This window comes from Miniopterus schreibersii, assembly GCF_964146895.1.
Source record: "Miniopterus schreibersii genome assembly, chromosome: 5".
Classification (NCBI taxonomy): domain Eukaryota; kingdom Metazoa; phylum Chordata; class Mammalia; order Chiroptera; family Miniopteridae; genus Miniopterus; species Miniopterus schreibersii.
Genome location: NC_138106.1, coordinates 20,010,539 through 20,023,123, shown reverse-complemented (window position 1 = coordinate 20,023,123; position 12,585 = coordinate 20,010,539). Strand labels below are relative to the sequence as shown.

Here is a 12,585-nt window from a genome sequence, read left to right as displayed (position 1 = left end):
TTCTATTTAAAACCCCAAGCCTTTACATTCATCTTTCCAACATCCACTTGATTTAAAGAACTGTAAGTATTCCGAAGCATGGAAACAATCATTTAAAGACATCAGATCTCCCACCTGTGTTATAACACAGAGAAAATACTTTTTTCTAAAATATCCATCTACAATGATTAACTCATGCCAAGACCAAAGGATAAACTCCTCTAACTGAAGTTCCCTAAACAATCTTCAAAAATGTGCCAAGAGCATCACAATGGCATGTTCAATGTCCTGCGACCTTGAATCACTCTTGTAGTGTCACCTTAGGGGCTAAAAGGGGTTCAGCTTTCCAGAGTCTCACCTCATCCTCATAAAGGTGTTTTTAATTAGTGAGGCTACACACAAGTGTAACCATAATCCAATCAGGCAAGGACACTAAGGTAATCTTTAACAGATTTATCTCAGTATAATAGATCATGAAGGGGAATTCTACACATACAACATACAAACACAATTACCGAATTTATAAACTTACAAACCCCACAAAAATTAAACCTACTAAAATTTTCTCAGTATCACCATTAGAACATCTTTTCTAGCCCAAAATCTAAAATTGCCGATATTTGATTTTACTAACACTCATTTTGTTAGTTTACAGCAGAGAAAAATTACTTCATCTGCCTTGACATAACATGAAAAACTCTAAATTCCCTAAGCCCTCTTTTCATTAAGTCTAAATTCTTCTGAATCACTGAGCCAACGACAGTCATATACAGCACCACTTTCATTCTGCCAGCCTCTTTCAGAAAAAAGACATACCCAATGGTACCAGGATTTGGTCTACATTCCATTTGATTCTACACATCGTTTTTTTCCTACCTGAATTATGAATTGTTAGAAGCTAAACAAGTTCTTTTGAAAGTCAGCTGGAAGTTTTTATATTTGCCCTTGAATGATAGTCCTTCATGACATGACTTTATTACCTCAATTTTTCTCAGCTTAGAACCTGTTCTGTGACCTTCCCTGGCTTTCAAAGCCCTACAGTTACTCGACATGCTGCCTGGCACTTATTTGAATGAATCCTCCCAATAAATTGTCTTGAATACAGTTAACTATTTCAATGATGCACTCCAGTGTTATCTGAAGACACTTTAAGCAGTATTAAAGCTATAATTCAACAATTTATAGTGTGAGCAATGCAAATAAGTGTCTTCTACTAAGAGATGTATTCCGTCAGGTCACAATTTACTACTACCTCGTGGCTGCCTAGTTTCATCTGCATCAATTTTAAGACTCATCCATATTTCAAAAATATTAAAATAAAACTTCAGAATTGATAACATTTTTGTGATTTTACAACTAAACAATCTGAGAGCAGAAGGAAAGTAATAACAGAAAATCGATTGTCTTTTTTTAAAGGTAAAGTTATCAAACTAAGAACCACTGGCCAAAACTCTACCACCACAAAAAATAACATTAGTTATAGGACACACCTGAATCAATCTTCCATATCACATCTTAAAGGTGCAGGGAACACTGCAGTGGCCTTTAGCCTTACCTGTGTATTATAGTCACTTGGAAAACTTTTGATCTTGATCCAGAGAATCAGACTATCCAGGGGTTGACCTGGGTGTTTCTTTCAAAGCTCCCCAGGTGATTTTTAATGTGCGCCAGGGACAGGAATCAGGACGATACTGCTTGGGCTGCTACCATTCTCCAACACAAGCAATGCTGTCCTTTAAATTAGCCAACAATTATCTTCCACAACAGCAGTATTTGAAAAAATCCTCATTGATAATTCTCATTAATTTCCTTCTTGCTACAGACTGGCTGGTATGTGGTCTTTACCAACTATAACCAAACTAATGAGTTAGCAAGAAGTGTGGGTTCTGGTCCTGATCTGTCCCTATGTGATCCTATTCTAGCTACTCCGCCAGCTGGGCCTGTGCCATCGCCTATGAAATGCTGGAGTGGGATCAGATAACCACGCTCTTTTCTGAAACTCTATCTTTATGACCAGAATGTTTAACAAGTTAAAAACATCAACATTTACCTATCTTAGTTCTAGCTTTCCAGTTTTTCTGACTGCTAGCAATAGCCAGAGGAACTGTGCTGAATTTCACGAAAGCATTTCTTCCTCAGGGACAATATTCTAAGTGACTTTGAAGAGCACAAGGGGCTGATGAAATGCCAATGCAACAGCATTTTTCAGGTTTGATGGGGTAGTAGCAACGGACATGTTTGTGGAAAAATGCACTTGAGATGAATAATCAATTTAAATTATCAACTGAAAACAGAACGAGCTGCATGGTCTTGGACATGGGATTTACCTTCTCTGTACTTTTGCTGCTTCTATTACAAAGTGGATATAATAGTACCTACTTTCACAGGGGAGAGAAAAGTAAATTAGATAATGCGTTTAAAGCGTTTAGCAAATGCCTTGAAAACGTGCTCAATACTTTTTAAAGAACTTTTTTCTAGAAACCTTAAGTTATAAAGCCCAATCTATAAATCAAGAAAAACAAAAGAATTTGGAAGTTATTTTATTTCTATTACTCACCAAGGGAAAGATTTTGGATATGTCTATCGCATCAGATGATTTCTGGGCAAAGTGATGCTGAACGATATGGTAGACCTGCCAGGGAAGTCCAACTTATTCCAAAAACAAAAGCTTAATATTTGTTCTTTCACAATCTCAATGAATACAATATGATAAATTCCAACAGACTCAAATTCAACAAGCATTTAGGAGATGAATGAAACTAACTAGGAGGAACTCTGAAAATTATATTTTATTTAGAGCTGCAGAAACCTTCAGGTGAACATAAATGAGAATTGCATATACAGGGTCTGTTTTTTAACCTCATAGGTCCACTGGAAAGTAACATCGATACTCTTGAAAGATGATAGCTTCAAATTTGCAGAACCCACAAATTAAAGCAATCAGCTCTACATAAAATATCTAGAAATTTAGCTGGCATTTTAATATCCCAATAAAGAAACTGAAAACATTCTCTATCAAGGTCATGTGGAATCTACTCTTAAAACAAAAAAGCCTGTCATGATATGTGCAATTCAATTTCAAGTATTTAGTAAAACAATAATTTAAAAAAATTTAAAAAAATAAAAGTATGAGACATATAGACAACAAACAGATAAATATTACAAAACAAATTATCTGATTAACAGATTGTTGAGAAAAACCATTCATTGTTAAGACTAGATGGAAGGTATATGACTGTTCTTTGTCCTGTTCTTTCAGTTTTTTGTTAAAAATTCTTATGATAAAAATTTGGAAAGGAAAGTTACATACATTCTTAGCCTAGAAGTGTAACTGATATATCTTCTCCCCCTTAAAATAAATATTAATTTCAGTAATAATCATATTTTATTTGAGGTTTTTCAGTGAACTAAAAACCACTCAATAAAGTTGAGATATACAGAGAATTAAGTTTGATATGATAAGAGCTCCTGAATATAATAGAAAGGGCTTCTAAAACTCCTTGTTTCTGCCTGAATTCATTCTACTGGAAGCCATTAAAATATCTAAACCCTGCAGATTCAGTAAAAGTTAGTCAATGTAAGTGAGGAAAGTTAGTTCTTGGCTTTTCCTTTTTTTACAGGAAGTTGACCTGTAGCTTCCAAATACTTATTAATGAGTTCCTCTTGGGTGGATGGCGAACATGGCTGATATCTGCAGTATTCCATTGTGTACTCTCCCTTCCCCTGGGAGTTAAAAAACATAGCAGAGATTAAAAAAAAACTTTTTATAATAATCAGGTAAAGTCATGCAAAGACAAGATTTTACAAGGGGACTAAAGTAAAATGTAAACACTTGCTTACCTCAGTGCATGACCTAAGCTCAGTGGCATAACCAAACATATCATTTAGAGGGACCTGGAAACAAACACAGTAGATAGTTTACCATTACTTCTTGAAAATATTTGAGAAAAACACAGAGAGGCTTAGCCATTTAATTCCTTTAGACTTAGATTTCTACTAACAACTCTTGGTTTAAAAGAACTAAAAGCCAAAGAGAAACATTTTTGTTTTACTGCAAGTAGAAATCCTACTTGAACATAATTTCATTTGATACAACTAGAAACCAAATGCTTCAGTTTCACAGAGTGGCCGTCGCTGACAGCCTTCCCTCATCACCCCCACTCCACTCTGCCCAGCTCGGCATTCAGAAGTGTTTCTTCTGTGAAACTGTTCATACAACTTTCCTTGGGACACTTCAATGACATGCTGATAGCAGTGTCTCCTAGGAAGCCTTATGGAATGTGATAAATTACTTTCTCCCATGACATTTAAGAAAAGAAATTAAATATTATCCCAATAAATGATAACATAAAGCAGCCATGCAAAGAAAGCTATGAGAAAGAAAGATAACTAAGTATCTAAGAAAATGACATATTCACATAAGGTCTACATGAAATGAATCTTATTCTTAGCTTTCACACTTAAGAGTTGCTCTAACAGCAAATTATAGAAATTGCCACATATAATATAAAAGCCACAAATTCAACACTCAAATAGCCAGGGAAATGTGTCAATTCACTCTACAATCTCCCAAAACAAAAGCTAACTCTAATTTCCTGCTGTGGTTAATAAAAGCAAGACTGGCAGTGACCAACAGTACTTACATCTGCATACAGTGTAAAATAGTCCTCGATTCCATCTTGTCCGGTGATTACCCCATGGCGCCGATTAATTCCTGCAATCACTGGTCCCTGAAATTCATTCGGGGCCATAACTTCCACAGACATAATGGGTTCAAGAATACATACTGTTGCATTTGCCAAGGCTGGATTTAAAAAAAAAAAAATTAGTTTATTAATCTTGAAGCAAACTGGAACACTTTTTTATCCAGATGTACAAAAGGGGGATAGAAGGTGCTCTCCCAAAGGGTTCGATGAGGTTAAATGATGAGGTTAAAATACTTAACCGGGACTCATTTTTCTGGTATCAGTAACAGTCACTCTTCTAAATGGAAATTTCAATAAAACAAAACCAAGTTTTAGTATTAGTATTTTCTTTCCTCTTTTTTAAAAAAAATGCTCTTATTGATTTCAGAGAGGAAGGGAGCGGGGGAGGGGAGAGAGAGAGAGACAGAAACATCAATGATGAGAGTCACTGCTCAGCTGCCTGCTGCACACCCCCTGCAGGGGAGCAAGCGGGCAACCCGGTGTGTGCCCTGAACGGGAATCGAACCATGACCATCCTGGTTCATAGGTCCACGCTCAACCACCGAGCCACGCCGGCCAGACTAGTACTAGCATTATCATTACCGTATTTTTAACCTTAAAAATCATTAAGCTGCAGAGGATAATATAAAAGGGGTCTTAAAACCACATCTGATTAAATCCTTTACTATTTAAATTATGGAGCTGAGAGTACGTATTCTCTCTTCTGGAAGCCTTCAGAAGTAAAGACACTAACTGCTGAGTCTCGGACCAAGGAAAGCCAATTCTTCCTTGTTGGTCCCTGGCAGAGTTATTTTAACTATAGGAAACAACTTCTACCACAGGTGGGAGAGCGGAGGAGGGCACCATCCACATATTTGGAGACAATAACCAAGTCATGTCTGAGATCTGTCTTTCCTTTTCTAGGCCGAACAATTTCAACATCTAATTGAGAATTAGGAAGACCAAGTTTCTAGTTTCTACTCTGCCTCTAATAAGTTATATGTCTTTTGGAAAATACAAGATTGTCCACGTTTCAAGTTTCTTCACTTAAAAACGAAACACAGCCCTGGCCAGTGTGGCTCAGCTGGCTGGAGCATCATCCCACACGCCAAAAGGTCATGGGTTTGATTCTGGTTCAGGGTCCCCAGTCAGGGTTCCTACGAGAGGCAGCCAATTGATGTCTCTCTCCTTCTCTTTCCCTTCCTCTCTCTAAAATCAATAAACGTATTTCGAGTGAGGAATAAAAAAAAAAATTAAAGACATTGGACTGGATACTAACGGCTATTTAAGCAGTAAAACCCAGTGTTATATCCATTGGGTTTATTTTTTATCCCACTTAACACATAGTTTTATTAATATTCTTCACATTCTTACATTATATCTCAATCAGCATTTGTCACAGTAAGAAGTGTGGTGGTCATGTATTAAGTGGGCTGCTGAACGAGTGAGGTGGTGGTCAAGGGCCAGGACTCTGGCCTGGGTGTAACTCTCAGCTCCAACACTGACTAGCATGTAACCTTGAGCCACTCAATTAACTATTCTGAGTCCTTATTTTCTCAGCTGTAAGGTCACTGTGAAGATAAGACAGGTATGAGTAACCTTTTCCACCCATTGCCCCCCCCCCCCCCCCCCCCGGCTGATCACATATGCAAACAGACCAAAAACAACATAAAGTCCAAAATTCAGACGGAATCAATAAAACCCTGATTCACAGAATGCTTAGAAAATGTGTGGATTAACCTAATTTTCTACTGTCCATTCTGAAATGAAATGCTTAAAACATTTCTGACATGTTTTGTCAATCATGACATAATTCTCCTAAAGACACCACTAAAGACACTTACAAATTATCACATAACGGATGGAAGGGATACAAGGAGAATGAGCTTTCAGGCTTCAGGACACAACTTTGAAGTTCCTTTGTTAAATAACCCTGATGGCAAACCCTGTGTTGTCATTTGCTTTTCTCTCTTAAAAGCAATGAATCAGATATATTTGCAATTGCTTAGGGCTCTGTTTCATAAAGGTTTTAATATACATATTATTCTCTGTGAGAAAGGCTGACAATTTTAGCAGTTTAGCAAGAAGTCTGCACTGTGAATAAGGGTTACTGAATTCTTTCAAAATACTTTGCCATCCTCAAAATGCCTAAAAGCCTTCAATGTCCTACATGAAAGTTATTTATAAACATATGGATTTCCTGACAGCTGAATAAACTACAAAAAAATAGCATGGCTGCAGTTAATGTGTCTTTAAAATATTTCTTAGAATTCTGAGTATTTCTGTGTTTTCTATTAAAACAGAACTTACAGATTATTTATGACTTTAAATATATAAAAATTAACAGATGATGTAGGAGAACAGGGTAGGCTTTTAATTCTGCAAGGAAGAGAACACAGTAACCTACACTCACTTCAATTCTGTAATTATTTGCCCAGGACTAGCTGTGTTCCCTGGTGTGCCACCCAGTGCTCTGGGAAGGGAAGACCAAAACAGCACAGCGAGAACAGTCCCGTGAGGCAGCCAGTGCTAGGACGCCGCATACCTTGCTTTACAGCTCCTTCTCCTGCGCGGATGAACGAGATTTCGTTGGAATCAACCATGTGATGCGCTCCATCTTGCAGGACAAACCGGAGCCCAGAGAGCTTGTGACCAGACAGAGGGCCCTTCTCGCAGGCATCCAAAAACCCCTGTTAATGAACAACACCACTTCTGGAGTAAGTGGATTTCACTTGCAGGTGCATTACCAAGAACCCCCCAACACGTCAGCACTCAGAAGTTTAACATTTTTATGTATGCTATATTTCACTTCTCAAAAAAGAAGTTTAAAAAAGTTGAACAGCTTTACTATTTAATTATTGTGGCATCTAGATGAATAATCCCTTGGAAAAGCATATTAGTTAAAGGTGTGAGCTGGTTCAAAAGTGATTCTGAGAATGGTAACAATCACTTTCTCAAAACCTCATCTTCGGGAATTACATAACCCACTACAGAGACAGCACGATCTTAATTTCACCAGGAGGAAACAGGAAAGGCAAATCAAAGGAACTCCCTAAAAGAAAACACCAAAATTGGCATTGATTCAGCAGCCGGGTCTTGAGCGCCTACTATATACCTGTCACTGCTTTCCCTCACTGGCAGATCACTACATCCAGCTTTAGTGTTACACACTAAATTTTAGTCCGAAGAACTAAAATTAAAAGGTAATTTTCCCAAATGCATTTCTTCTTTTAAAAAAAATAGCTTCATTGAGGTATGATATACAATGAATGATACATATTTAAAGAGTACAATTTGGTAAGTTCACAAGTCTTTTCATTCAATCACTTAACATATATTTGTAGAGCTCCTACAATTCAAGTTAGTTTTTCTTGCAAAATAATCACACGACTGCACATACACTAAAATATCTGATATTTAGAAACTGTAAACTCTGTATGCTAAAAAAAAAATCTAAGTTCTCATTCAGCTACATTAATCCTGGAGAAAAGAAGATAATTTAAAAGTGTGTGAATGACAAAAGACTGTCTTGAAATGAAGTATAATGAGTAAAATACACCGATCACACAAAATGCTATCACTACTGAAACCAAAATAATAATCTGTTAATAAAGATACGTAAGTTAAAAGGTTAAAAAAACAACTCAATCTGTAAGAATAGACAGTTACTAAAGTTTACAACAGTCTTAAAACCAGTGACCTAGAAAGCAAACAAAATACTAACCACTTTGTGCAAAGCACTTCGCAATTCCCAAAGAAATGTCACAGTCTTATCTGATCCTCAGTTTTGTGAGGGGTTTAAATTTAAAAATTTTAGACTCACTTTACAGATAAAGAAGCTGGCTCTGAACACTGTGATTTACCAAAGAGCAGAGTAACCAGTAGCAGATTTGACAGCAGCACCCAGGTGTTGGGAATCTAAATGAATGACCGTTCTACTACAAAAGTCACCTAAAACCTTCATAAATCCTTAATAACTACTATAAATTTCAATTGCTGATTACAGTCAATGGAGTAGTTTCAATTTATCAAGAGAAAGAAATAACTTGATCAACTTACCAAGAGAAATAACCATGATTAAGAAACAGAATGATTTCCCTTCATTGTCATACAATATACTTACAGCGCTTGAACTTAACGAATTAAAGATTCTAAATCAGACGGAAAGCTTAACAACTAGATCAAGAAGCAGTACTATAACTGAAATGAAACATGGGAGACAATGTGATAGAAATATGACTGGATATCTAATACAATATTTTTGATTTTTTAAAATGCAGGAAAAGTTTTATGTTGTTGTTGTTGTTTACCTTTTCTACAGCAGGCACAAATTGCTTTGGAACATTTGACCCAAATGTTTCATCTGAAAACTCCAACTTAGTGTAGTTTTCTGGGTCCATAGGCTCCAGGACACCTATCACTTTTCCAAACTGCCCTGCACCACCTGATTGCTTTTTATGTGTAAACTCAAACCTATAAGAGATTTAGGAGGAAAAAACAACAACATAGCATTATGTAATTACCAAAATGAAATAACTCCTACTAATTTAAATGAAAAAACCACATTTCATTATTTTCACATTTTTCTTTGAATATGATGGCCTTGCTATAAAATTTTATTGTAGACCTTATTTAAAAAGGAATCCTCACCCAGCCAGCATGGCTCAGTGGTTGAACATCAGCCTATGAACCAGAAAGTCACGGTTCAGATAGGTCCTATTTGATATTACTACTTGCACATTATGGACTGATGCAATACAAGAAAAGGGAGTTTCAGGTAGAATAACTCAAAAATGCAAAAATGCCCGGGTTGGCAGCTAGATCCCCAGTAAGGGGAGTGCAGGAGGCAGCCCATCAATGAATCTCTCTCATCACTGATGTTTCTTTCTCCCTCTCTCCCTCTCCCTTCCTCTCTCTGAAATCAGTAAAAACATATTAGAAAAAAATAAAAATAAAACTACAAAGGAATCCTCTCCTTTTTCTGTTCTTAAGAGGTTGAGGAGGGTGGGTATACCACCAAAATAATCCATGGCCTTAATTCTGCCAATTCTAAATTTATTTCCCAAGTAGAAAAGTAAAAGTAATTAAAATAAGCCAGCCTAAGGTTCTTGTTCTAGTAACCTACATTCTGAAGACCTTACCCATTTCTTTGGAATGGCCTCCCTTTCCTAGGAGAGTGTTCTCTTCTTAAATCTCTACAACCAAGGACGGTTATTTGAAAATGGGAGCTCTGCAGTTAACTTTTTCAGATAGGTCCTATTTGATATTACTACTTGCACATTATGGACTGATGCAATACAAGAAAAGGGAGTTTCAGGTGGAATAATTAACATCCAAAAATGATTAATGGCAAAATGATAATAACTAAACATAAGTCATTTCAACAGACAAGTATATAGACACAGGTCAGTGTTTACTTCAAACCACTAATGTCAACATAAATAGAACAGAGTAAGCATTTTATATACACATTAAGCATATGTACACACAGGCTATTATTTCATTTAAAAAACTTCGTGATTATCTACTGTTTGCAAGGCATTTCTTTCTTTAAAATGAAAACTTCTTCAAGACCATCAGTTGGAAGAGATCAGCTCCTTTCAAAATTGTCTGCAGATAAGTGGACATTAATGAGCGTGTGTCCCTGCACACATATCTTTGAATGGTTTGGAAGACACAAATATCAATTTTGGTAGGAGATACTAGCTTGGAATAAGCAGATTTCATAAAGAGCCTAAGTTTGAATGTGCCTGATGAAATGCCCTTAAATAATATTCAAGTGGTCAAGAGCTTCAAGATGGGATGGGAAAAACAAAATGCTGGAAGGTTAATTTTCTGGGAGGGATGAAAACTGCCATCAGAATGAAGAGAAGGAAAGCAGAAGAGAAACAACTGCCAAGTCACCACAGAATTACTGAAGGGATTCCAAAACTGTGGTCCACTGACATGCCTGGGTATGCATGAGTTGTTGATTTTAAATGTTCTTTTCAATTTGATAATAATATAACATCTACACAACATACTCTAGATGTACGTTGTCATATGGTAATCAGTAACCACTGATACTTATATTTAAATTAATTAAAATTAAATGAAATTTAAAATTTAGTTCCTTGGATGCACTAGTCACATTTCAGGTGGTCAACAGCCACATGTGGAGAATGGCTACTGTACAGGGCAGCACAGAGAACATTTCCATCACTGCTCAAGCTCTACTGGGCATAACTGCTCTGGGTGAGCCACTCACAAACAAGCCATCCTGCTGCTTCGGGCATCACGTCTGAATCTATAATCAAGTGCCAGATAATAAAACACTTATGTGCCAGGTTTGTACCAAGCACTTTTTATGGATAGTCTTACTTGTTCTATACTGCAAATTGATGAAGTAGGTACTATTTTTATCACCATTTTACAAATGAGAAACCTAAGGGTCACAGAAGGTAAGTAACTTGCCAAACGTGATATAGCTATCACATGGCAGAGCCAGGATTTGCACAAAAACCAATGCTCTTAATCAAACATTTTTGTAGAAGGCTAATAAGAAAAGAATATAAACTGATTTGATCTGCAAATGATGCATTCACTTCAAAAGCCATTAGAGGGTGCTGCACCAACAGGTTTTACAAGAGTTTAAGTAGAGAAGAGGTAGAAGACTATAAGCATGCTGAAGGTAAAAGAATCCATGCCCCTGTGCTCAGATCACTGACATGCTGTGAAAGGCAATTTAGTTTTGGCAAAATATCATTTCTCACATTAAAATTAATGTTATTTAGAACTGTGCTGGTTTTATTATCTTTTACAGATTCATTTTGACTTTATAGTTGGACCAAAGTTGCAAGCCATAGGCATTTTTACTTACTTTTATGTTTATACAATTATATAAAATCATAATTTGATTTATCTGATCCCAGAGACCAATAATAACTTTGTTACTTTCAAGATAATCTATACATTATTTGAGGATAATGATCTCTTGACGAACCATTCATGAAGCTTCAGTAAGATTTCAGGGACTCAAATATAGGAATTATATAAGGAGATTCTCTTAACATAGTATTTTTTAAAATGTTTTTATTGATTTTAGAGAGAGAAGGAGGGAGAGGGGGAGAGACAGACATCAGTGAGAGAAAGAAACACCGAATGGCTGCTTCCTGCATGCCCACCAGAGATCGAGCCTGGAACCCAGGCATGTGCCCTGACCAGGAATGGAACCGGTGACCTCTTGGTGCACAGGACAACGCTCAACCAACTGAGCCACACCAGTCAGGGTAGCAGTTAATTTTTTTAATGTAATAATTATATTTTTAAAAGAACCTAAATTGATGTGTACTTTTAATAAATGCCTTTTACATCGCAACCTATATTATTAACCTTGATCTACAGAGATGGCAATTGTATTCATAAAACTTCCAAATGGTGACGTTATCTAGGAAGTGCACATATTGTACTTTTAACAACTCTGGTAATAACAGTGTTAACTAGCTATTTGTGAAACTTTAAAATTCATTATCAGCAAAAAGCTCTTTCTGTGTGATCAGAAGGTGATAACCATTCTTTCCTGGACACTGTCAAAGAAGCACACAATTCAAACAATTCACACACACACACACACACACACACACACACACACACACACACCCTAAGAGGTTGGCTGATAAATGAATGACTCACACCCCTCCTCCCCCTCAAAAGAAAAACCACCTTAAATTTTTTAGAAAAAGCCTCAAGGATAAACTAACCTCTTCATTCTCTAGTTATGAAGGATGGGAACTGCCTCACTCTTACTATCCTCTGTAACTAGAAGGGATGGGAACTGCCTCACTCTTACTATCCTCTGTAACTAGAAGGATGGGAACTGCCTCACCCTTACTATCCTCTGTAACTAGAAGGGATGGGAACTGCCTCACCCTTACTATCCTCT

General features: G+C 36.7%; 1 protein-coding gene across 1 annotated transcript in view; it reads right to left on the bottom strand.

The window, feature by feature from the left end:
• Nucleotides 1-2,750: 2,750 nt before the first annotated feature.
• The window catches only part of GFM1 (G elongation factor mitochondrial 1), a 35,287-nt gene continuing 25,452 nt past the window's right edge, over nucleotides 2,751-12,585 (bottom strand). Inside the window, exons 14-18 of the mRNA XM_081139159.1 lie at nucleotides 8,975-9,137; nucleotides 7,210-7,354; nucleotides 4,623-4,783; nucleotides 3,820-3,873; nucleotides 2,751-3,702 (exon numbers count right to left, since the gene is read on the bottom strand). Of these exons, the coding sequence (XP_080995285.1) occupies nucleotides 3,571-3,702; nucleotides 3,820-3,873; nucleotides 4,623-4,783; nucleotides 7,210-7,354; nucleotides 8,975-9,137 (655 nt within the window). The 3' untranslated portion in view covers nucleotides 2,751-3,570. The remainder of the gene's footprint in view (nucleotides 3,703-3,819; nucleotides 3,874-4,622; nucleotides 4,784-7,209; nucleotides 7,355-8,974; nucleotides 9,138-12,585) is intronic.